Genomic DNA, 25,123 nt, shown 5'->3' on the forward strand with positions numbered 1-25,123 from the left:
AATGAGAAAAGCAACTTCTAGCACAAAGGCTGGCTGTGTCAGGAGGTTCTGCAAGAGCTTCAGGTACAGCAAACACCTCCTTTATGAAAGGATACAAAACTACCCAGAATTTTCTCGTTGGAAAAAGCTTCCAGTTCTCTTTGCTTGACATAACGTTGCAACCCAAAACATGAGAATTCAGGCTGACTTTATAAAGTGAAGTAACTGCTGAGGTGCAGGAAGGGCCATTAAGAATTCACCCGTAGTATTTCTTTATTTCGTTTTGAAGGGGGAGAGTTTAGCTGAAATACACCACAGAGACAGGCCTTTTAAGAAAAGCTGGTGTTTCCTTGTGTTATGTGATGTTTCTGGGGACTCTGAGTCACACTAAAAAAATTCTCTTTGCAGATACAGAACAAATCAGGGAGACTTTGCGGAGAGGGCTTGAGATTAACAGCAAACCTGTTCTACCTCCAATAAATGCACAAAGACAGAATGGGTTGAACCATGACCGAGCACCGTAAGTTTCGTCATGCATTCTCAGGTGGTGGGAGGAGGAATGCTAAGAGCTCAGACTGGAAAACTCAGTTAAAGCTGGGTGGGAAAAGGCTTGGCAGGCAGAGAAAAAAGCTGATAGCAAACACTTGCAGAGGGCAAAGACAAAGGAAGAATCAGAATGGTTTGGGTTGGAAGGGACCTTAAAGACCATCTAATTCCAGCCCCCTGCCGTTGGCTGGACTGAGCCCTGTAAAATGTACTGTCAAAAAGTCTTGAGGTATCCAAAGAGCTAGGTGGCATAGGTGAGCATTTGCTGATATTTTTGCCTGCACATTTTATTTCCAAGCTCATAATTAGAGACCTTTTGATTAAAACATTAATATTTTTAAGGTGACTTTGGTCTTGCCTAAGCAGGCAGGTACTGTCAGTAATCACCTGCCAATTATCACCCTCACGTCTAATGGTCTGTACACTAACAGGTGAGTAAAGTGGGACTAGGTGGGCCTGGAGATCTGTCCTCATTTGTGAATTTTGGCTGCAGTAAATCTGTAGGAAATTACCTGTGGTTTCAAGCCATCTGCAGTATCTTCAGTCTTTTTGTGTTTCTTCCATTTTAGGCTGGTTCCTATACTAGTTTAATCTCTTCCATCAATCATAATGTTCTCATCGAAGTGATGCAGAAAGGCATGTATCTTTGCTGTACTCTTTTTGTCTTGGTATTTCCTAGTCTCCCGTGATCATTTGTGCTTTCTTGCTTTAAGAGTAAAGATCATCATGAAATCAGCTCTTTCCTGTAGTGCCAGGCAGGAGCAGCACCTTGCTCTATTTCAATTCCAGTTTCGTTCTTGATCAAGCATTTCACAGAAAAAATACTGCTCATACTTAATTAGGACTCTGGTGTCCTTTCTTGTTCCATTTTCTGGGTGACCTCTGATTTAGTTTGCTTATAAATAATTCTGGGTACTTTGGGAAAGTATTATATAAATTGCTGATATTGTGTACTAATAAGTAAGATGAGATATTAGTGCTTATAAAATTTAAAAAAATATATTATCAGGTGGTTTTAGTATTGTTTTAGTAATGTTATTTTTGATATGTAGTAATTATACGGAGCCAGATTCTTACCTGACTCCAATTCTGAGTAGTACTTCTCTGCCTGAAGGTTGGTCCCGTTGGCCCCACTGAAAAAATCAGATGATATCATCTCATTTGCAAGAATCAATCACTGCCAGCCTTAGAAATACTGAGCAGGATTTCTCACTGATGCCAGGCTCCTGCATAAATCTGCATGGCAGTAAAAGCTCTCTGTTTGCAGCAGCTGGGAGAGACCAGAAACATTTTGGGTGCTCATCAGGACAAGGGAGGCAGCCGATGGGTAAGCCACAATGCTGGGAGGCAGTTGTTGCTTAGATAAAAAAGCTGTATGCTATTCAGGGTGTGATAAACAGAGGTGTGCTCAAGACAGAGTGCTGAAATGTTCGTAGAGGTCTGTGATGGAGCACACAAATATCTACCTGAGTTTTTGGCTGTTCTGAGACAGAGAGGAAGGCAGGTCAAATTCAGAGCTTCACATCCACGATAGCACCCTTTGTAGCAAAGCTCTTACCTGTAGCAGCTGCACACCCATCCTCCCTGAAGCACGGCTGGTAGGAATGGCTGGTTCCCAGTGTTTGTCTCCTGGAAGATCAATACCTTGCTCTGAGGTCTGTGGCTGCTGCTGTGGAAGCTGATAGCCAGCCTGGTTCTCCGTAATAGCATTGCTGTTAGGGAAAGAGAGCTATCAGGCCGCTCTGTGTCTTACTGGTGGTCACTCTGGTTAACATCTGATCTCCTCAGCGGTGTGCCCTAATACCTCCTTCCTATCTCTGCACTGACTGCTTTTAGAGGAGTTTGGGAAAGGTCTTTTTCGACTTGTGCAGTGGTTTTTCTTCTCCAGTTCATGTAACAGATGCAATGGGACTTGTTTGATGTGTTGTCCTCCCTGAGATGGGTGATTTGTAGTGTCAAGCAGTCTTTACTCATAACTTCTAACTAGCCTGTAGTTAAATCAGACCTGATGATTACCTTTTAGTGAAAACTTACCAGTCAACGTTTTTTCCAGCACACTATGGTACAGATGAAGCAGCAGAGGAAGATCTTACCAGCACTTGGCCTTTCTCAATGTACTGTCTCTGCATCAGCATTTGAGCAAGGTTGGACAACCTGCTCTTAACCCCATGTGCATGGTCTGGAGTCTCTTGTCTCCCACTGCTGCAGGGGGATGTAGCTCAGGAGTTCAGTTTTTGCATGTAGTGATATATCTCCATCCACATTCCCTTTGGGTACTTGCTGGGGTTAAACCACAACACTGCTGCAAAGGCTGAGACACACAAGACAAAACCCAGTGCAGATACAGTAACATCCCAGGACTTAGAGGCACCTGAGAAGGACAGCTCTGCACATGGATCCCATCCTTCTGGTGCGATCCTGCTCGGGCCTGGTAGAGCTGGTTCTCAGTTCTGGCCTTCCCTGTGAATCTTGTGTAACGAAAGGCAAGTCGTCCAGCTATTGAGCTTCAGTTCTAAATCTATAAAACGGGACTAATAACAATGTCATCTTCTTGAGGCACCACAAGGATAAATATGTTAACGATTACGAGGTGCTGGCTGATGGGAACCAGGCTTGAGTGTAATCATATCCTGCACTGTACACACCAGACCATAAAATACCAAACCCATGGTTCGTTGCAAGGGTCCTGTGAATAACTGGTGCACTCGGGGCTCCTCAGGAACCTGACAGAAGCACTCTGGTGGGGCATGGCAAATTGTTCCAAATCTCTTTTCCGTAGGGAGCACCGCAGAACCCTGTGGCTGTCAAATTTGCACCCAGCTGACATTAGGATGTTAAAGGCTGACATAGACTCTAATGGCTTCGTGCAGAAGAGGAATGTGCTGTTTATTTATCATAGATCTGCAGCCACTGGCTGCTTTCATAGTGGCTTTCTTCCCTTTCTTTTATCCTAACCCTACCACCCACACGCAATAATCTGTCAGGGTTTAAAGCAGACAACCTGTTCTGCATTCAGTGTCACTAAACAGCGTCAGAAACACTCAAACTTTTGAATATTTATTTGTATAAAATTTTGGAGATCCAGATTCCATGTGAATTTCCCCATCTTTGTGTCGTTACAGTTCTTGGTGCTTATGCAAAATCCTCACATTGTTTGGTTCCAGATAGGGCTTGATTCAGCAAGGCACATACTTACACGTTAAGCATTCATATTAGCAGTTGTTCACTGTCCCAGAATCCTAAAAAAAAAAGTTCCTTTGAGAAAAAAGCTGGTTTCTGTCAAAACCCTGTTGGGCAGCTGTAGCACTTTGATTCATTAGTGTTATTACTGTAGACTGTGTAGCCATTTTTTCTCCTAAGGATATGAATAAAGGCACTCTTAATGCTTAAAACTGCATTGGACATCTGTTTCTCCAAATGACTGCTAGCTCAGTTCATAAGCAGCCATTAAATCAGTTTGCGTGCATTTAAAAAAAAAAAAAAATTAATCTTTGGAAACATGACTAACCATTTTGACCATAGGTAACACAATACTCTTGATTACACCTTGGAAAAATGAGGCGTGTATGAATCCAAATGTACTTCCCAGCGGCGCGTTATTTATTTCATAGGACCCCTCAGCTTGGTAGGTGCTGTCGAGATGCAACAAGGCGATGCTCCCAGGCTCTCGGTCTGCAGATTCGCTGTCGCTGGATGCTGCAAGCTGTTCCCAACAGGGAGTGTTCAGATGTCAGACTAAACACTGGTGCTGCTCAGACCTCGGTGGGCTGGAGGCTCCAGATGTCAGAGATCAGTGACACTCGCTCCCTTCGCTGTTTAATTTCTCGATGTAGGAGATTCCAGGGCTGAGGCTGTAATTGCTCCTGGCAACTGGTTCTGTGCTGTCCTGTGAGGCAGGGGAGTAGTATCCCCGCGTTACACGTGGGGACAGAGGAGTTAATTTGCCACAGTTGTGGTGAGAGCCAGGGCTGGGATAGGGGAGTTCTTGACCTTTTCCACCCCTCAAGGGTCCCCTTTATCACGCAGCATTGCTGAAAGTGATGTTTTTCTGCCCCTTGGCTGACTCAGTTCTACTGCTCCTGTCAGCGGAGGCATGGAGTAGAAACCTAGAGCTAGCAAGCTGCATCACTGCATAAGCTGAGGCTAAAATTATCAGTAATTGCTACACTTCATTGTTCCAGGATTCAGGTAGTGCCCACACACATCCCTGGTGTCTCAAGGTGAGGTTTGGGTAGTGGAAAAAGGTCTCCCAAGGTGCGTCAATATGACAAAACACGAGGTTTATCCAGCATCTCCTTACAGTTTATCACTCTCCCTCTTGTCAAGGAGGATAAAGCAGTGTGGTTCAACAGCCTGCTCACGCATGGTTCCCATATTTCTGTCTGGGATTTCCCAGGCAGCAACACACTCTGGTCCCCCCCAGGCCACTCGTGCACAGTGGTCATTTGTCCGGGAGCACACAGCAGATGCCCCAAAGACCTCCAATCCCATCTGCGTTCAATTTCCCGGCAGAAAAACAGGCTGAGTCTAGGGATCCCTTAACATATGGTAGCTGTGTGCCAGTGTGCTAATTCCATCCAGCCCTGAACACTTTCCAGCTGTGGAGGGAAATGAAGGCAGGTCCCTGGCAAACAGAGCAGGGAGCGAGCCTCTGGCAGGTGGGGCTGGCGGCACCGTCCTGGCCGTGACCTCCTGGCACAGGGCACCCTGAGCATCTCAGGTTGGTGCCCTTCCCTTGTGGGAAGAGGGAGGAGCTGTGTCGCTCCAGAAGTCCTCCAAGATCACGGTGTGATGCAGTGCCAGGTGTGGAACAAGTGAATAAGAGTGCAACCGCTTGCGAGACCGGGGCTGCTCTCCGTGTAGCCCCTTTGACTCGGGAAGCAGGGCGTGCTGATGCCTCCTTTCAGTAAACGCTGTGCGTAGCGTTGGGTTGATGCAAATTAACGAGCCCCATCTGAGCAGCGTTTCTGAGGAAGCTCGTAAGGTGATATCAAGATGTAGAATTTGCTTTGAGGCACGTCTGCGCTGTGCGTCTTCCAGTCGCACGAGGTTTTGCTTGCTGCTTTCCTTGGGCGGAGGGGAGCTGTTGTCTGTGTAGCTGGTTTCCTGTCTTCAGTTCTTGGAGGCAACGTTTTGCATAAAGGGGAGCATTTCAGCATTCTCTGAAACTGTCTAGTTCTGGCTAGACTCTGCGATTCTGCAACCACTAAGCAGCAAGTTTCCAAGCCAGTCCTGCTTATTTAGGCATGCTCTCTCATTGAGACACCATTCAGTGGTGTCTTGCTTGAGTAAGGAATGCTGAAGGGGGGAGGCAGTGTGCTTTAGGGAGTGTCTCTCAGCATGAGCCTGAGTGCTGGGTGACAAGCCTGCGAACTAGAAAAGCGAATGGCTGGAAAACCGGTGTCAGGAGAAGTGCAGAATGGTCACCATGCTAGTAATTTGCACTTCTGCATAGTTTGCCCCATCTGAGAATCCAAAAGTGCTCTGCAAACATTGACTTAATCCTTGCAACACCCCTGCATGGAAAAATGTCTCGGTTTTATAGGCACAGGGAACCTGATGCACACAAGAGTTGTTTGAGCCTGCAGGGTGCCGGTGGCACAGCCTGAATCTCTCAGCCCTAGTTCAGCTGTAGGTCTGGAACAGCCCAGCCCCTGCAAGCACTGACAGCAGTTATTATGCAGCTTTCCAAAGGGATATGTGAGCGGCAAGAAGATTGTTGCTGCTGGCGTTGTCCTTGGAGCCCTTCTGCACCAGGGAACTCACACAGCGCATCTTCACCGGCCGGTTGAACCAGGAGGGTGAGCACCCAGATCTGAGCCTTGGCTCCGTGCGACCACAGCAGGAGCTGTGCAGCAGCGTCCCCCCCACTTCTGCACTTGCCTCCGTGCCTCCGTGACGTGTCCCTAACGCCGTGTGCCAAGATGCTCGGGGCTCTTTCCCACAACTGCCGGTTTGCCCTTCAGGGGAAACTGTGGGAAAGACACTGGAAGGTTGCCGACGCTTAAGTGATCTTTGACCATATCTTCATTAGGGAGCGAGGAAGTTTGAAATAGCCCCAGTTGGGAAGGGAAAAGGGAAGAAAAAAAAAGCCAGCCAGACTTTCTTTCCCAGCTGCTGTAAGCTCGCTCTGTGTCTGCTGCCTCGTGGTGCTGGGGTTTGTACCTAGGAAGCGAGGAGAAGTGGCTGCAGGTCGGGTTAGCGATGCGGTGGGCACTCAGTCTTACAGAGTCACTGCTGTGGACAGCTTCCAAAATCCTGGCCTTGGTGAGCTCAGTGCCCAGGGTGGTGACTTGGAAACGCCGAGGAATTACGCTCCGTGTCAGTGACAGAGCTTGGAAGGGAATTGAGACCTCCTTCAGTGACAGATCCCTGAGATCAAACGCTCTGATCATCAAGCGGAATGCAAATGCAAGAATAAATAAACCTTTCTTAATCCGATCTGGTTATTCTTGAATCCCATAAAATAACTGCCATGGGGACTGCTCGAGAGGAGCCTGCCGTAAACATGAGTTATAAGGAGGGGACATCCAAACTTTGCGCAACCCGCTGATTGCATTGGCCATTCTCCAGGATCCCCAAGGGCTGCTGCTAATTGGCAGAAAATTAAGCAGATTGCAGCCACCCTCGTCTTTAATACGAGGAGAGGGCCCCCAGGAGGCTGCAGGTTGCAGCGTGTGGCTGCTCCCATGCAGGAGCGCAGCACGCTGGGACCTGTAGTCTCCTCGGGCCCTTTTTCCCTGTGGGCAGAGGTCTGGGGAGGCTGCGGTCCACGTTGGACCCTTTTGCAACAGCTTGACCGCCCCTCTCCCTAAAACTTTGCTTTAAAAATCAAGTATGACTTTGGTTAAGTTCACAGAGTGCTAATCAGCATTCACAAAATTAAAAAACAAAACAAAAACAAACATAATTTCCTCTCTCTCTCTCCTCCACCCAGAAGCAGACTACTGGTAGAAACCGAAGCTGGAAAAAATAGTTGAAAGTCAGCTAAAGTCACCTTGGTAACTGCAGCAATACACTTGCCCAGAACAGGAGACATCAAACCCAACTACAAACAGCTTTAAAGAAACAAAAAGAATGTAATCATCTAAAGAATTAATCTGACAACTGCCCACGTTTACACCTCCCACAAGCTCCCAATCAGTGGGAAATGCGCTTTAATCTCCTCCACCTCCCCTCCAGTTTCACAAAACACTAGATGTGCAGTCCTTAAACTGGGGCATTTCCGGCATGCTGCTTCCATTTAAATCTCCTGCTTTCCCTAATGCAGCAGCCCTGGCTTTTGCAGACTTGTTTTTTCTGGACACTGAGAAACATGAATTTTTTGTGTGTGGGTTGGATGAAGTATTAAATCTGGAATAGACCAAGTTTGCAACGTTTTACGTGATAGTCAGCTAGATCTTAGTCATAACAAATAAAACTCCATCAAATTCTGCTGCTGATTTATTTGGTGACGGGGTGGAGGAAGCAAAGGCTTACGGGTAACTGACAGTCGTAAAACCAGGGATGTTAGTGTTAGAAAGCAAACTTTTTCTAAATTTTCCTCTACGGCTGAAAAGTACAAGCTGTGGATGGCAGTGCGTGTTACAACGTGACCTCTAATCTTATTAATAACGCCCTACAAGTCCTGCTGACCCTCCATCTGGGCTATCACCCTTTGGAAGAGTCAGCACAAGGATTTCCGTTCCCAGGGGGGGAATTTTAATGCGTCCTGCAGAGTCCCTGCACATGCTCAGAGCCTGAAAGCTCCGGTTGTGGCCTTCCTCAAGCACCTTTCTTTCACTTGATCATCTCCGTTTTACAAGCTGAAGCCTGTAGATACCCTTCAGATCTTGCTTTTGTCTGTTTTCTTTTCATGAAGCTGCATATCCCGGGATATAACAACAGCGGAGGCAGCGGTGGGACGTATGGGCCTAGTGCCTCGCCTCAGCCACCGCGTGGGTCTGACCACTGGTCCACAGGCTGGATGTAGGCCATGGGGTGCCTGTGCCCCCCTCACCGCCTTCACAGGGTGTTTTTAGGATGCTCATGAAAGCACAGCAGGGCCTCAGCTGGGTCAGCGAGCTTTGGGGTCCCTCGCTGGGGCAGTGGGACTGGCCCTGAGGTGGCGATTTCTGCTGAGGTGAAAATTAGGTGCCACAAGCCCATGGGGTGCACCGTCACCTCTCAATGTGTTGTGCTTCTTCCCCAACACACCCACAAACTCCTTTTAGAAATGGATAGCTTAGCTAGGAGGTGGTTTGCTTTCTGCTCCCGTAGTTTCACCCCTAACTCTGAATAGCTGAGATCGTGTGAGCTCCACTAAAGTGAAAAAAAGAAACACGGAGACCGTGACTATTTCGGAAAAGTTTTGTGGAAAGGATTAATAATTTCACGTCATTCAAAGAATTAACTACCATTTTGCTTCACTCCTTCACCTTTTTGACAGAAGGGCTGGTTACTTATTAATGTGAAGTCATAATTATTGACAGCCTTAAAGTCATGACAGTTCCGTTTGAGAGTTATACATTAGTCAACATCTTCTCTTGAGTGTGTAATGACAAACAGCGTTTGCTGGTTTTAATAAGATTTAGAAAGCTTTGCCCCTTGCCTGCAGAATATTGTCGTCATTCCTATTATTGCATTAACAACCGGAGGCTGTTTCCCCTCAGGACTGCAGCCCCATTGTGCTCGCAGCTGCACTGGCTCGCGTGGTGGAAACCGAAAAACCCACCTTCGGCTCCAGGAGTTTGGAGCCCGGGGTTTTGGGGAACCGTCCCCCGGCAGTCTGTCCTGCTCCAGCACGAACCTACGGCACCGACTGCCTGGGACGCTGTGGTAGGAGACGTGCCCAGAGCACTTAGGCAATCCAGGTGAGGAGGGCACCGTCTCTGTGTAACTCCTGATCTGCTCCGGGGTGCATAAACTCCGCAACTGCATTTCAGTGCGAGCTTACGGCTTGAAAACTATGCATTGCTAATGGCTGACCCTTTTAGTAGGGATTGATAAATGAATGATTGGAAGTGGTAGACCACAGGCTGACTTTCCCACAGCTCGCTGTGTATATAAGATCTGATAAGGAAGTTCAGGCAAAGCTTAGCTTAAGGTCAACTGATCATTAATCAACCGTGCACTTCTCAGGTAATCAGCCTGCGAAATGCTGGCCCACTCCGCTCTTTGAAGACCCCACCTACAAAGAGCTGTAAAATGTTTGCTGAAGTAGATTAAACACAGCTTTAAGTGCCACCTATAGACTACAAAGCATGTTGTGTCTCTGCCTCGGGGTTAACCCACCAGCCTGACACTTGGCTGACTGACAGCCCGGAGCCCACCCCGTGCATAAGCTGTGTCCTGACCTACTGTGTCCTTGCCGAGGCCATTACACTTTGTGTGTGGCAAAGGCAGAACACAGGACACGTTTCACAGTTTTTATCTCGCAGGGAGATGAGCTGAGCTGCCCTGGTTTTGTTTTGGTTTTGTTTTTTTTTCTGCACGTTTCTGTTTCTTTGCAGGAAGGCATGGTGAGATAGAAGAGCTGAGCTCGTACCCCATTTTAGAGGAAGTCTCACCTGGGACTAGGTGACTGGGCAGGGGCTGGAGGCTGATCTGCTTTGGAAGCCATTCTGAACTGCATTACTATGTGTGTGGTGGATGGGAGTAATTTTGGGACAACGCCCAAATGTAAAGTCAAGTAGAGGTGTGATCTCACGAAGTTCAAGCTGTTTCTTTACAATTTTTTCCAGATGTATGTTCAAGATGGCTCAGCTTGGGTGGAGGAAGGATCTGGGCATGTTTTAGCAGTGTTCCCAAATGCAGCCTGGTAGCCTCATTTGGTTCTTGGTCTGTCTGGCAAGATAAAACCACACTGCTATGTGGCATCTTTCAGCTCTCTCCTGCCTTCCCTGTTCCGATCCTCTGGTGATTCTCTTGTATAGAAATGATCTTCACAAAGTCTTACTTCTTTTAAGTGAACATGGAACATTGGGTCACAAAAATATAAGTCACTTTTGGGCACATTGCATCAATACGTGTCATCCTCAAAAACTGTAAATCCTGTGTTCTGCCTTCTTCATTCCAGGCTATCAAGTAACTGCTCTTTGAACATATAAAGTGTTTATGGTCAAGTATTTTGAGATACACCTGCTTGATTATCTGGAGGGTTCTGTCTGGCGAAGCTCCTAATCATGCAACAACATAACCTTTAGTCGTAGCTCCATGACATGCTGCTGGCCTTGCAGAAATGAATAAATAGGAAGCAAAGCTGCGTTGTCTTAAAGCATTCCCGCTTCAAAGGGAAGGCAGTCTGCAGATGTCCTACTCGTCACGTGCAGAATCCATCTTGTGGCTGTCTTGATGCTGGTGGAAACAGAGTTCTCAAAATCTTTCAGTTGAACTGTGGAAAGAAACAATTTGGAGAGAATTGTAGGCGTGCCTCAGACCTTAAAGATACTCAGCAAGGGCACAAGAGACTTTTTGACCCTTTCCCACAGGCCACTGCCTAAAATAACCTGAAGATAGAGCAAAAGGGGGAGGGAGGGCATACCTGCTAATTCTTCCAAGCTATTTTATACTGGTTTGGGCTTTGGAGAGTGTAGTTTTGCCCCAGTTCTTCCCAGATTATTTTTTTTTCTTCTATGCTAGGAAGGGATGAGGCTCCAATTCACATCCTAGGTTGTCTAATGAAGGCAAAGAGCTGCATGCTGGGGCTGGTAGTCTGCGAGAGGCTGCGTCTCTGTAGGCTGATGAAAACACAGATGCATCTTCCTAACAGTTTGCTCCTGTGTCCTTCAGCATTCACACAATCGATCTGAATCACAGCAGCAATGGCACACAGCGCTGGGACCCTAAGTATGTGTGTTTTCTCTCTCCTCCTAGAAGCCGGAAGGACAGTTTAGAAAGCGAGAGCTCAGCAGCTATCATTCCTCACGAGCTAATCCGCACGAGACAGCTGGAGAGTGTACACCTGAAGTTCAACCAGGAGTCCGGAGCGCTGATTCCCCTCTGTCTAAGGTGAGAGAGGCCGTCCTCCTCCTCAGCTAGTAACTAACACGCAGCTTTTGCCTTGTGGCATTGTTTCGCCATACAGGCATGCATGCAATGGGTCTTTAAAGGCCAGAGTTGAGATAATTTTGCCAAAACACATTAAAAACAGATGGTTCTTTGCATGTGTGTTCGTCGTGGTAAGACTGTTTCTCATTCTTTTTTAGTCCTCCAGTGTATTTTGAGTGCTGAAACAGGACAGGATTAGTATGCTTTTATTATTATTAGTCTAATGCTGGCAACTACGATAAAGAAGAGATGTCTTATCATATTCTGTCAAAGAAATCCCTTGAGTTGTTAACTATGGCTTATGGACTCAGACACAAGTATTTGTACAAAGCCCGTTTGCAGTCAGTTTATGCATGCAAGTGTGTTTTTAGTCAAATTCTGGCACTTAGGTGAATGAAGGGACAGAACATGGCGTGTACGCCCTATGCCTTATCTTTCAAAGGTTCAGGCTTTGCATACCACTGCAAGTGACTTTTCTAGATGTCCACAGTTTCAATCAGCGCTATTTTTAAAAAATACCTGTGGCAAATGTTGTAGTCGTTAGCATAAGACAAACGGTTCCAGGTGATTGAGTTACTTTGGCTTAATGAGTTACGTGCCTGTGGTATCAGAGTTATCAGCAGCAGGTGCACGGTTGCCTGTGCCTGTTGAGAAACCAGTGGGACAGTTAACACAAACATATTTTATTTTACATTACAAATGTGTGAACAGTCTGTCCTGATCACTTACCGCAGCTCAGCTGACCAGCAGTAACTCATCAGGCAGCTGTGACTGTTGGTAGGTGCCATATATCTTACCTGAAGGTTTCCCTGTTGCATGGTGGAGGCATGCTTGTAATGCAGTCTCTGAGTGTAAATACCAGAGGAATGGTTGTCCCCACGGAAAGCACTGAGTGAAAAAATGGGAATTGATGCTATAGATGATCACGTGTGTGTATCTTATAGACATTTTATTGAAATGCATAAGTAACGCAGGTTGCATTTGTCAAGTCCCAGGGGATTTCTGGGCATTGTCACCGTCCGTAAGTTTGGTCCCACTGATGAGCCTGCTTAGACCCTGCCACGTGATGTGGAGTCTGGGTTCTCTCCTGCAGCTCTCAGCTCTCTGAAAGGCTGGCAGTGCCCTGCCCGTGCATGCGTCAGTGCCTCATCATGGGGATAGGCATGCACGGGGACCAAGGTGAGCTGATAGAGCTCTAAAACAAGGCCCTGAGTTTGAGGGGGGAGGTAGGGGAGAGCTCCCTGCCTCAGAAGGAGACTTGTGACGGGCTTTGTGAAGCAAATCGGTCATATATTCCTTAAAAAAAAATTAAGTTGCTGCCTTCAAATGGCTTCCATGCTGATGGCAGAAGCTGTAGTGCTGTATCACAGTGATATATCTTCATCAGTCTGTTGAATGCTGCTCGCAGCCTTTTAATTCACACGCATGTTTTATTCCCTAGGGGGAGGCTCTTACATGGACGGCACTTTACGTATAAAAGTATTACAGGGGACACAGCAATCACGTTTGTATCAACGGGAGTAGAAGGAGCATTTGCAACAGAAGAGCACCCCTATGCAGCACATGGACCTTGGTTACAAGTGAGAGAGCCTTCTTCCTTTTTCTCTCCCTTCCTCCTTTACAGTGTCCTAAAAGTGATCCTGCTAAGGGCTTACGTGGCTTAGAAGTGTAACAAACCTGTTAGTTCTTGCTGCAACGTTTCTTATAGTTCTGGGGTACTATTTTCAGTGACTATGGACTCAAAAAATAATGGTGAGATGTTACAATTTATATTAACAGAGCTCAAATTGATATGCAGTAGCTGGAAAGTTCTAAAATCATCTATGAATACAGTAGTATCCATTTCCTGGAGTCAGCAAACACTTTGCAGGCTGTATTTACTCACGATTTCTTCCAGAAAGGAATTTGGGGAGGCAGAGTGGAATGACCTAAACAAGAATGGAGCCAGGGCAGAAGAGTAGCAAGCTGATCTCGAGAGAAAGCTGTGGGACTTTGATCCTACAGAGTCGGGATCTCAGTTTTACATCGTCCTTTACAGGAGAGCAGCACAGATAGTGCAGCCTCTTTCAGTTATACCTCTTTCCTATTGATTCTTTGATGAAAGTCTGTGGTTGCTTGAAGCACCCACACATTTTCTGCACCATATTTCCCTTGGAAGTTCCCCATCTGCTTGGTGTTGAGGGTCAGCCCTACGGAGCCAGTGATGCACTAACGATATGGTGGCACAGCGCTGTTCTAACCTTGAATTTCTTCATGGTTATAAACATATTGCAAAAAATAATTATAATAATAAAAAAAAAGCTTTAGGGAATGTGTTTGTGCAGAAAAGCCTATTTCTGAGGGACTGTATACATGCAGTGCCTCTCTGCCTTCATTGTTACTGTGGCATTCCTGCCTCCCCTTCTGCTTTTAAGGCAGAGGTTTGTTTTAGCATTGCAGCGTTGCATTTAACCTTCCCCTGACTTGTTTTCAAGGCATTCCACTGCCTCTGTTCGTATGTCTGGAGGACATCATACCTTGAAGCCTGTACGGCTTGTAAAGGAGCTGATCTTGGCTGAAATCATCTCGTGTAGGGATTTTCAAAGAACTTGCGTGCTTTGATTGTACTGGCTGGAAAGTGCAACGCTCCTGTAATGATTAACAGCAAACGGTCAGGTTTAAGGGTGGGTCATTTGCTGTTGGTTCCTGTGCTTGCCAACACATGATACACGGGATCTTGTGACTGTGTTAACTCCAAACATAAGAGTGTTTGTTTGCATTTACATCACATCTTGAAATGTATTGATGTGTGGAGTAGTCAGGTAACCTCTAAGAGTGAAGAATGGCAATAATTAGGTCACCATTCAGACAAGCAGCTAATGTTAACCCTTAGGAACCTGGTTGCTGTCACTGGGACACCAAAAATTAGGTATTTTTTTGGAGTAGGTGGGAGGGAAAGGTGGAGACTTTCTGTCTCCTGCAGGGAAGGGAGAAGCAAGTTCCCTCGCTTGTCTCCTACACAAGGTCAGTGCATCGGATCTTCTCTTCTGACGTGACTGCCTTTGTGCTGGCTCTTGCCCCATCCTGTGATGGGAATGAAGGAGGACAGCCCGGGTGGGGGAGGAAGGGAGGCCAGAAGCAGCCTGGGACAAGAGGAGGAGCACCCGGCTGTGTGAGATGCATGTGGGAGTGTCTGAGGCTCTTGGCTTAATATGCAACGAGAGGCTTCAGCTGCAGTCCCTTGTGGTGTTGGGAGCGGAGGAGGGAGGTTCGTGTGGCTTTGCTTCAGAAGGCAAAAGAAATTGTGGTGCGCAGAATTTCCGAGGAGGCGAGCTGCGTTGGGTTCAGCCCCTCGCAGCCTGGGCTGGCCGAGTTGGCAGGCCCCACAAAGCTTTCACAGCGAGGCCCGGAGGGGCTCTGCCTCCTCCCTCGCTCGGGACCCCAGGCACGGCGATGAGCTCCGAGGAGAGCTGGCGCCTGAAACGCAGCACTGCAATGCAGAGGCTTGCTGCAAAGGCACGGCAACGGAGGGACCATGGGGAGGAAGAGAGACAGCAGGCCTCTCTCCTCCCGGGGAGGAGACAGCAAAAATCCCGGCCTCCATCCCATGCAGCAGCAGGCTGGCTCCTCTCGGGCCCAAGTGGGAGCCCAAAAGTGCAGATTAAACACAGCAAATCCTGTTCACATCTCCTGGGCTCGTATGGAGAGTGTCCGAGGTGGGTCAGTCGATCAGCCCGGGCTGATCAGGGTCGCCTGATGGACGGTGAGCGGTTGACAGGGGTTTGGCAGGTCCCGGCGCCGTTCCTAGCGGGCAGCTGGCGCTCGGCAGGAGCGTTTTTAGCAGCCTCAGCAGAAAAGTCATTAGACCACGATGATTGTACGCCCCCGTTTCTATCAACAGCCTTTCCAGGTCACGTTCGAGGTATGTTACTAGGGGAAAGCCTGTCCTGCTGCTGCCCATGCTCTGGGGATGATTAGATTATTTCATTCTCCAGAGCTGTCAAATTGGCACCTTTCCCAAGTACTTGGAATTTTTTTTTTTCATTTAAGTAACATTTAATTAGTTCTAAGAAGCTAAATTCTATTAAAGGTCTAAGCATGTCGGGCTGGTTTATTTCTGAACTTCTTCCACCGTGTCATGTATTGTTGAATAGGGAAATTGCTTTGACTCAGGAACATACAAACATATTCAAGAAGCCCTCCTTGTTAACACTAGACTCCTGTTTATATGCTAGTTACTGTGGCAGAGTCTCTGATGTGTAACACTTGCATTAACATCACACATGATCAAAGGCTTCCGCCCTTCTTTCTTCCATTCCCCCTTCCCCCAGTGCTGTGGCAGCGGTGTCCCCACACTGCCTCCTCAGCACCCCCAGCCTCCTCTCCTCTCCTTCCCGAGGGGTGGATGTCCCAGATGGACGGTGAAAGGCTGTGCAGGAGCTGCCTGGCCCAATGTCAGGGGGTTAAGGATGTTGATCATGCACACAGACTGACAGTGACTGCCCCACAGAGACATTTGTATTCGTGGTAGGGTGTCCCAGGTCCTTGGTGTGAGCTGTGCCAAGCATGCAGTCCATCACAGATCAGCCTTGTTTGTCTGTAAACCTACCCGAAGCAAGGTGAGGTCGTGCGTGTGTTCTCCTTCCCTCCCTTACTTATGCTCAGGCAGATGATAGAGACGCTCTGTTGAAATGTGTTACTGATCAAGCCCGACCCAATAAAGTTGCCTGAGCCTTTAATACATATTAATATTATCCTGGGGTAGTTTGTGTCAAAGCCTGTCAGCATGCATCATCCTTTGGGAATTACCATCATTAAGTCTCCAGTGATGGGAGTCAGGACATGCTTCTGCAAAGCTCCCCTGCTTTTATGTGGAGCTCTCTGCCCGTCTCGCACAAAGCAGACTGTTCTCCCCTCCTACCTTGCTCACCTGGACTGCTTACTCTCCCCAGAGGGGAGAAGGAGGGTTGTTTAACACTACCTTCAGATAATTTCTGCTCCTGCTGCTCTAGGCAGTCATTGTTCTAGGGAAGAAGATGACAGTCGAGTCTTTGATCATGTGCAACGTGCATGTTACGCATCAGATATTGCTGCAAACTCCGGCATACAAGCCAATACGGTGCAGTAAAAAACAAACCTGTAGTTAACGAGTCCTCGTTAACTGCAAAATCAAGCATACCGAATTTCAGAAGTATTTGAACAACAGTCTTGCCCCTGTTACGTATGCCTGTTTCAGTGCCATATCTAATTGAATGATTAGATTTATTTTTTTCTACGAGGTATGCCTGCCTCGTACAGCGTGTTTTGGGAATGAATCAGGAGTATGGAGCAAGGTAGCCTCTCGCCTATAGGACTTCCACTTCGTTTGTTTGTCAGAATTAGAAGGTGTGTAGTGAATGAGGCAGGTAATTGCAAAAAATCACAATAGTCCCATGGTGAAGCCTGTTAAATGTTACCCTGGAGAACTGGATCCTGGCCCTGCCTCTATTACTCTGCTCTTTCTCAATGTTATTCTAGATTCTTAAGCTAAAATATTCACAGGTGGCAACTGAGTTTGCGTTCCTTATTTTCTGGATAGCCAGCTTGAGGCCCGAGGTCTGATCCGTGTTGCCAGCAGCACCTGAGGCCAGGAGGATTTCTGCTGCACATCCCCTGTGCCCCACAGTGCTGAGTGGGCTGGAAAATGGGGAGCTGCGAGTCTTGAGGCAGGCACCTGCGAGAAGTGGACGTTCAGACTCAATTTCCTCTTCGCTTGTTTTCCCCTGTCTGTTAAGGAAAACCTTCCAGTCATCCTGTGAAGATTAATTCAGTGCTTGCCAAGCATTCCAGCACCACAGATGAACACCAGAAGCAATTTCAGGAAGATATTAAAATTCATTCTTACAGGTCAGGAGAGAGAAAGGGAACTCTGTGGGGTGTAGGGTTCAGCCTGGGAGCCGACGACTCATGTTCAGCCCCCTGCTCTTACAGGTTTTCTCAGAGACTTTGTCAGGTCTCAGCTTCTTTTAGCTCCCTCCCCCATCTGCTGCTCGGAGAGGAGCGCTCCCTGCCTCGCAGAAATGTGAGGCTGAGCACGTCAGAGACTGTGCGAGCAGTAAGGACGGTAAGATTAGGTGCTTCCAGTGTAATCCATGCTGGCAGTAGTCGGATGGAGCATACTAAATAAAGGGGAAGAGAGTAGGAGGGAACGGGCAAACAACTTGAATGATAATGAAAAGAAATGATGACTAATGCTGCATTCAGTGAGCAGAACCATCCTGAGGACTGAGCAGGGCAGAGGTCTTGTGGGAGAAAAACTGCAGGCGATCGTGTGATTACAGATTTGTTTCGTGATGCAGACGTACGCTGGGGCCAAATGAGCATTGCGCAGGCAATCTCTATTCAGCCATTTCCAAAGTTTTCTGTGCCTCATATTGCTGCTCTCTGAATGTAGAGATTTTTTTATTATTATTTTTTTCCAGGTAATTTACTCCGTTTCAAAACAAATGCTGTTAGGCAGATGGAGGCTATGGTTCATTGGCAGTTGGCGCCCTCCAATTCTCAGCGCAAGGTCTGCCTCCACGTGAGCCGAGCTGCGGTGGGGTGTTATCCTCTGGCACCAGCCCCTGCCGGAGGACGCTTTGCTCGCCTCCTGTGCCAGTGGCTTTGCAGCGTCCAGCAGTCGCTGTGTGGATGCTGAGGCTGTGGAAACGGGGTCCTGCTCCCGTCTCCCTACCCTTTGTGTCGCCTCCGGCTTTGGCCTCTGGTCTGCCCTCCATCCTGTTTTTCTGTGTCTTTGTCTTCCCCTCATCCTGGCCTGGCTCTGCTTTTCTCTCCTCCCCTTCATTCAAGTTGGCAAATTCCTTCTCCTCCTCCACATTGCCTGACTTCCAGCCGAAATGCTGAGAGCGCTGGAGAGTTTCCCTGCCTTTCGTCCTGATGTGCGTGGTGCCATAGCAATTCCTCATCGCTCGGAGGAATGATCGGAAGGGAAAGTCCTATTTAGCTGCCTCTGCCCTGCGTTTGGGGGAGAGCTGTCTTGGGCAAGGACATGCTCAGTGAAGAAGGGCTCTTCGGTTCATTATTCTGCCCTTCTCTGAAAGACTGTGGGCAAACACTCACTTCCAGAGGCTTCTGTCTTGGCAAAGCGTTCTCATGATGGAGAGAAGGACTCCTTTGACCTCCAGAGCATATTTTGCTAATCTTCGTAGCCCTCCTCCTGAGGGGTAGTTCCAGTTGTTTGCAACAAACTGATGATCTGCATTTGTTAGCACTGCCAAAAGATAGGTTTTCCAAAACACCTCTCTGAGATAACTTGATTCCTTTTGCCCTAAAAACCCTTAAAAAAATAATCAAGACATCCAGCATGGAAAAACAAGTTGAGGTTTAGGACAGCAAGGTCAAATTTCTCCTAGAAAATGTTAAACAAACGTGTTTGTAGGCAGGATAGGTACCTGCAACCTGTGGGAAGCACCCAGCATTGGGGAGCTATCAACATGTGCTATCTGTGCTGGCACTTGTAGGGTGGGGGGAGATTGCAGTGAGCAGGGTCAGAGGGGACGATCCATTCTTTTGGTTTGGCAACCTAAGTGAAAAATCTGGGAAAGAAGATCAGACCGAGCTCAATCTTTAAATATTTTTCAGTTTTTCTTGCTGAAACAAAAGCCTTAAAGAAACCAAGAGGAAAAAAAAAAATCCCTTTGTGTTGAATGAAACCAGAAATAGAAGGTTTTCTTCAATAAAAACAGCCCCAACAAAATCTAGTTTTGCAGAATGGAACTGGAGTTGTTAGAAGTTTTGCCTTCTCTAATCAGTGTTTGGGGGATAAAACGCTCGCCCAGGATATGAGAAACTCATGTTCCATCCCCTTGCTTTTATTTCAACCCCTATTTCTACTTCTTAGCTTTATGGGCACCACAGCTATAGGGTATTTTGGTTCTTCCTCAGCTCATCCAATTGGAGTCGTTCCACATCATATAAAACACTGAATTAGTCACAGAGACAGCACAAGAGAATGACTCTGTTCCGGTAGCGTTAGGACATTCCCCTGGAAATGAGCACATCTGGTTCTTCTCTCTGCTATACCACATGTTAAATCATTTATGCACATTGGCATAATGGCAGCAGCAGAGGTTCAAAGGAACTTTTGGAAGAGCTACTCTGGTACTTGAGATGCTCGCCTGTAAGTGGCAGCTATGGGCCAAGTCCTCTTTTGAAGTGGTAGGGGACGGGTTTTGGTCTCCCCAGCTTGAATAGATGTGCTGTGCCCAAAACTAGATGTGCTGTTCCTAGCCTGGTGAGTTTAAGGACAATGCCCACAGACTGGCTTCAGTCACGTCCAACTACAACCTGCTCTTCCCCAAAACAGTTTTATGTATCTGTCCCAAGAAAAACGTTTTCTAAATCTTTTAGGTGGCTTTCCCCAAATTCTTGGCCAGGCCTAGGACAATCTAAGCTAACGCTTTCCAGTAAGTTTATCATCTTCCCCCCAACACTTCATGAAACCTCATAGCTTTATATCCCTTTTTGTTCTTCTTTCTCACTATCTGAATTCGTGAGATGCCAGGAAAAGCTTGCATTAGAAGTTAAAACATCCTGTTAGGTCATCACGATCCTTCCCATATCAACCCTTTGCAGCGTGTTCCCTCATGCTCTGTCCAGGCTAGTTGTAGATGAGTCAAGTTCTTCCATCCTTCCTAAGCTGGCTGACTCTCCGACAGCCTAATGCCTCTCCCTTGCTACTCAAAGTACATTTTGGCTACTGTTCGTAGCTTTTCTCTCATCTGCCCGGAACATTCCCTGAAATGCCCGTTCTTCTGTCCAATTTTCACTCTGAAAGAATGGGTATTGCCTGTCCTCTTGGCTCCCTTGCCAACCTTCTCCAGCTGAACCCAACTTTGTGTGCTCACTGCGTGCAGCCCTGTCTGCAAGATGGGTCTTGTCGGGCTGGGCTACAAGGAGCCCCCGGGATGAGCCTTGAAGCTGGGAACGTCATGGAGAGATCCCACAAGGTCAAAATCTTCCAGCGTCATCCTATACTTCCTCTTCTGGGATTGTAACATCGCGGTGTGAAGCAATAGGGTCCCGTAGGCATCTGCGAGTGGATGTTTTTCCTTGACACAGAGGGTTAGGAATCTCCTGGAAGAGCAAGAATGGAATTTCCCATCGAAGGTGTTTGTTGCAGTACTGGTAGCTCTGGAGACGCTGCCAGGGCTGGGCACGGCATAGAAAGACATGGTGACAAGGCCCTGAGCCACTTGAAAGGCAGCACAAATAGGGCCAAGCCAAGGGGACAGCGGAGAGATGGGCTGGGGGGTGCTTGTGGCACAAAACAGGATTCGTGAGGGGTTTTGTGGGTAACATTTAAGTTCAGGGGGAAAGGCTGACACGCCTTAGCTGCGTTTTGTGTTGGGCTGTCGACAGGAATTAGTCTGAAACGATTTTAGGGCAAAGGGCTCCTAAAAGCTGCTGGGTATTTGCAGAGGTAACAGATGACACGCGGCTTAGGGTACAGCTGCTCCACCCATTCCAGGCACAGCATCTGTACGGATGGGCAGTGTCTGAGGAGGGTTGGGATTTGCACAGGGGTTTATTGCGACGTGTCCCCACCTTCTCTGGCTGAGCCGTGCGAGCCAGCTCCGTACTAAGTCCAGATCTAATAAAACACGTTTTCTTTTCTTTGACAAACCTGTTAGAAAAGCTGGTGGCAATGTTTAATGCAAACAAAGCACTAGGGCAAAGTGTGGGATCGTTTGGTTTTGTTTCGAAGTAGGCAAGAAAAATGGGTATTATCAGCTAAAGCATCTCTGCGTAATCGTCCCTGGGTCAGTCTCTTCTTGCCTTGGACAGAGCATGTTCCCTGAAGCTGGACAGAGCTGCAGCTCGATTACACTCAGCTTCTGAGGGTCATCTTTGACCAGAAACTTGCCAGATGTGCCGGGCTATCAACATCGGTGTGACCCATCACAGAATGTCAGGTCCTGGTGGTGGGGTTGAACCCTGAAGGTGGGGTGCTAGGTGTGTATGGCCCCTATAAGCTGACTGTAAAGTCTTTAATGTTTTACTAAGCACAGGTTGCTTTCAAAGTCAGATGAACTGTTCCAGAGCCCCGTGACCTTGCGTACATCTTCAGATCTCACCTGTTTCCCTGCATCTGCAGCTGCCTACCTGGAGGGAGTCACGACGCAGGTTTCTCAACTATCTGCGGGCATGGAGGCTTCAACAATGAACGCTTCCACACCGTCTCCTTCACTTGACCTGTAGCAGAGTCCCGTAGGTAAGAAGCAGGTTTCAGCAGGCTCAGGTGGGACTTGCCACGAGAGGGAGACATCCTGCTCGCAGCCAGCGCCTTCCCCAAACGCCTCCACCTGAACCAGGCTGCCTGGCGAGGTGTTTCGTAACACGCCTGGACACACGCGGCTACCAGAACCAAAATTTTTGGCCTTGGTTGCGTGGAAGGTCCCTGTGATAGAAAACAGGGACGTATCTTTAGGGGAATCATCCTCTTCCAAGCACCTGCAGCGTTAGCAGCATTCATGGAGATGCAGAGTGTGTGGGGAATGGAGCACGGATCTGCTAGCAACGGGATGGCATCTGCCTGGGCCTCTCCGGGTCAGCTCACCGAGATCCTGATGCAAGCAGAACTGCACAGCACCACAGGGAACGTCCCTTCCCTTGTGCATACTGCAAACAGGCATCACAAAGGCTGAGCTACACCCTGCAACCAGCTTCAGCAGGCCGGGCAGGCAAGAATGTTTGCACAGAGCTGTGAAAACACCGAGCTGCGAGCACCAAGCTGCTGCAGCGCTGGGGGACACCCGCTGCTGCTCGGGAGAGCTCCGTCACTTCAGCAATGGCCAAGGGATTTCGGGGGGGAGAAGGCTGTCTGCATTTAGGGACAGTTTCATTTGCCTTCCAGCTCGCAGAGTTTTCCCCTAGCTGCAGCTCCGTTTTCCTTTGCGGAGAGAAAAAGCTGCTTCATCATTATGATCTCTGTGCAGTGTCCTGTTGATAAGATCGGCTAACAGCATCAGAGGAAAACTCTAGATTCAGGTCTGAAATACAAAGTGAACAGGGCCTATTTGTTTAATTTGAGCTTCTAAGGTTTAAATCCCAAAGGAAATTAAATTAGGTGCCTAGAGCAATGGCAGTCTGTCATGTTTATTTGCTGGGAATGTCACCTTTAATATCATGCACATATAACGTGTGTGTGTTAATGTAATGGGGTATCATACTGTGCAGGAGCAGGCATGCTGCAAGAACTGGAAACCTGAAATATTGGGAGCGAGGGAAGCTGAGATGGGATCGGATTTATTCCCATCCTCCTCCAGAGGAGCAAGGACTGGCTCACCAGCACGAAGCTGGTTTTGCTGATGGCAGGTGTGGGTGTCAGCCTGATCTATGGCCAGGCCTTAATGCTCTCGGGCTGTTTAAATGGGGCTGCTTCTCAAAGGAGAAGTCTCGTCTGGATGCGAATCCAGGATGGCTGTACTTCTTGCTTCAAAGCTTTCTCTGTGCAGGGTGCACCTGCCTTCCCCTGCATCCTCAGCAGAGTTCAGGAGTGCTGCCGAGGGACCAGCTCACGTGCACCCATATTTCGGAGACTCCCTTCTGCTCCAGGAATTAGGGCAGGCTCCCCCAGCTGTGCAGGGCAGTCAGGTTTTTGGGGTATTTTTTTTTCTGACTCGGGCTGCAGCTGGCTCTTTAGGACAGGCTCCGAGTGACGCGCTGCGGGAATGTCACTGCAGCGGTTTGTCACTGCAGCTGTAGCCGCTTGCCCTCCACCAAAGTGAAGTGTCTGGCAGAACGGCGCTGTGATCTTCCCTCCGCCTGCTCCGTGGTGCTGCACAGCGTAGGCTGTCATCGCCGAGATCCCACCGACACGGTCCCTGAGACAGCTGAGCCACAGACGGCTGCCCCGATCCACTTGTCAGGCCCTTCAGGGAGCCAGTTCAGCTCGCTAGATCAGTGGAATTTGGGTTTTGTTCAGCTAAATTAACAAATCCTGCCGGGAGGGTGGCAGCGAGCTGCGGAGGGGCTCGGCCATCTCTGGGGACCGCTTGCCAGGTCGGTGCTAGGCACAAGAGCTGACCTGTCCCCCCTTCGCTCTCTCTACCCTTTGCTGCTCACCCCTGCGCACCCTGCCTTGTTTTCCACCAGCCTATTTGCAGCTGGCTGCCTCGCACACGTGGTTCCCATTTCTCCCCTGCCTCTGGCACCTTGGGAGCGCCCAGGGGTCTTCCTGCTCTGCTCCTCGCCTGGTTCCCCTGCCAAAGCCGCGGCTCCTCATTCCTGCTCTCTCACCCATCCCAGCCTCTGGCATTTTTGCTCATCCGTGGCGGGCTGAATATTCATTTCCTCCTTGCCTGATTGCTGTGAATACCAATTCCTCCTCCTTTTTCCGGCTGCTCCGTGCGTTTCGATGCCTGCCAAATCGTTCTTATTCCCTCGCCCCGTTGCGGGCTGCACCTCCGCAGAAAGCGATCCGCTCCACGCCGCGGCCCCGGCTCCCCACCCAGCTCTTCCTCCGGGGCCGAGCTCTCGGGTCGCCCTCCTGCCTCCAGCAGGGCCAGCCGCCTTCCTCGTCGTGCAGGCAGCCAACAAACGAGTGCCTCCAGTCCAACAGGCAGAGCGGTCCCAGCCTCCTGCAAGGAGACTGCAGCAGTTTGCGGTGGCACCGCGTGTTTCAGCGCGACGTTTCTCAGCTCGCCAGGCTGCGGAGCGCTGCCAGGTTGCAGACTCATGTCCAAAGCAGCGAGATCCTGGCTGCTGGCTGCAGCAGGGTTTTTTTTTTATTTATTTTCCAGGTTTGAGGTATGAGCGGAGGGGCCTGGTGGAGCTGCTTGCATCCACGCTGAGCGGCTCGGTTGTAAAACCTGGCCCGAAGCCTGCTAAGCAAGGAGGGAAACGTGATGGAGAGGGGAGGCTGGAGCTCCCTCACCCCCAGGGAAATCAGTGTGCGGTGGTGGCGAGGCAGAAGGGGAGAGAAGTGCAGAAACATCGTAGCTCTCAGATCTGGATTTAGGATTTTCAGTTCCCCAGGGCCAGGGGAGGGTGAGGAAGGGGCCTGGGGACGGTGCTCAGTTCGGGATGGAAAGCGGTGGCAGAGACAGAGGAAAGGGTGGAGCGAAGGAAGGAAAGGAGGAGTGGTGGGGAAGAACCAGACCTGTAGGCTGGACTGGGGATAATCCACCAGGCACTGCTGCAACCTGGGCCTCGTGGGGACCTTGGCCTCATCCCACATGACCATCTCAGCTCCCATTCCAAACCCGCTGGGTGCCTGCAGCTCCAGCCGTCGTGGCTGTTGCTCAGAGAGGCCAAATGTGGTTGCTTTTGGCTCATGCGTGCTTTTTTTTAAAGAGGGTGGTGGTCTCTCCCCTTGAACTCCTGGGGCTGGTTCCCCCTGGTGCCTCCACTCTGTGTGATTTGGGGGCTTCGTGGAGCCCTCAGCTGGGGATTTTGGCCTGTCAGCAGCCCCTCTCACTGGCTGCTTTGTGTTTGCTGTCCTGGCAAGGAGTGGGAAGGGTCCCCGAGAGCCACAGCCGGGGTCCTGGGACATCAGCTCCCACCACAGGCTCTTGGTTTGTCTAAACACGGTGTGCCAGACAGAGCC

The 25,123-nt window shown here is 48.8% G+C and overlaps 1 protein-coding gene across 7 annotated transcripts in view; it reads left to right on the top strand.

Annotated features, from left to right (window-relative positions):
- Positions 1-25,123, top strand: part of SUFU (SUFU negative regulator of hedgehog signaling) — an 83,832-nt gene that overhangs the window by 50,155 nt on the left and 8,554 nt on the right. For 2 of the 7 annotated variants that reach the window (XM_072039739.1, XM_072039740.1), the window contains exons 8-11: positions 388-499; positions 9,177-9,377; positions 11,380-11,514; positions 12,995-13,133. In XM_072039739.1, the coding sequence (XP_071895840.1) occupies positions 388-499; positions 9,177-9,377; positions 11,380-11,514; positions 12,995-13,133 (587 nt within the window). Of the gene's footprint in view, positions 1-387; positions 500-9,176; positions 9,378-11,379; positions 11,515-12,994; positions 13,134-13,450; positions 14,316-21,584; positions 21,621-21,670; positions 23,062-25,123 lie in introns of those variants that run through there. The other 5 variants (XM_027460623.3, XM_027460624.3, XM_038180998.2 and 2 more) reach the window with 4 other exon arrangements.

The sequence above is a fragment of the Anas platyrhynchos genome, chromosome 6 (assembly GCF_047663525.1).
Source record: "Anas platyrhynchos isolate ZD024472 breed Pekin duck chromosome 6, IASCAAS_PekinDuck_T2T, whole genome shotgun sequence".
Lineage (NCBI taxonomy): Eukaryota > Metazoa > Chordata > Aves > Anseriformes > Anatidae > Anas > Anas platyrhynchos.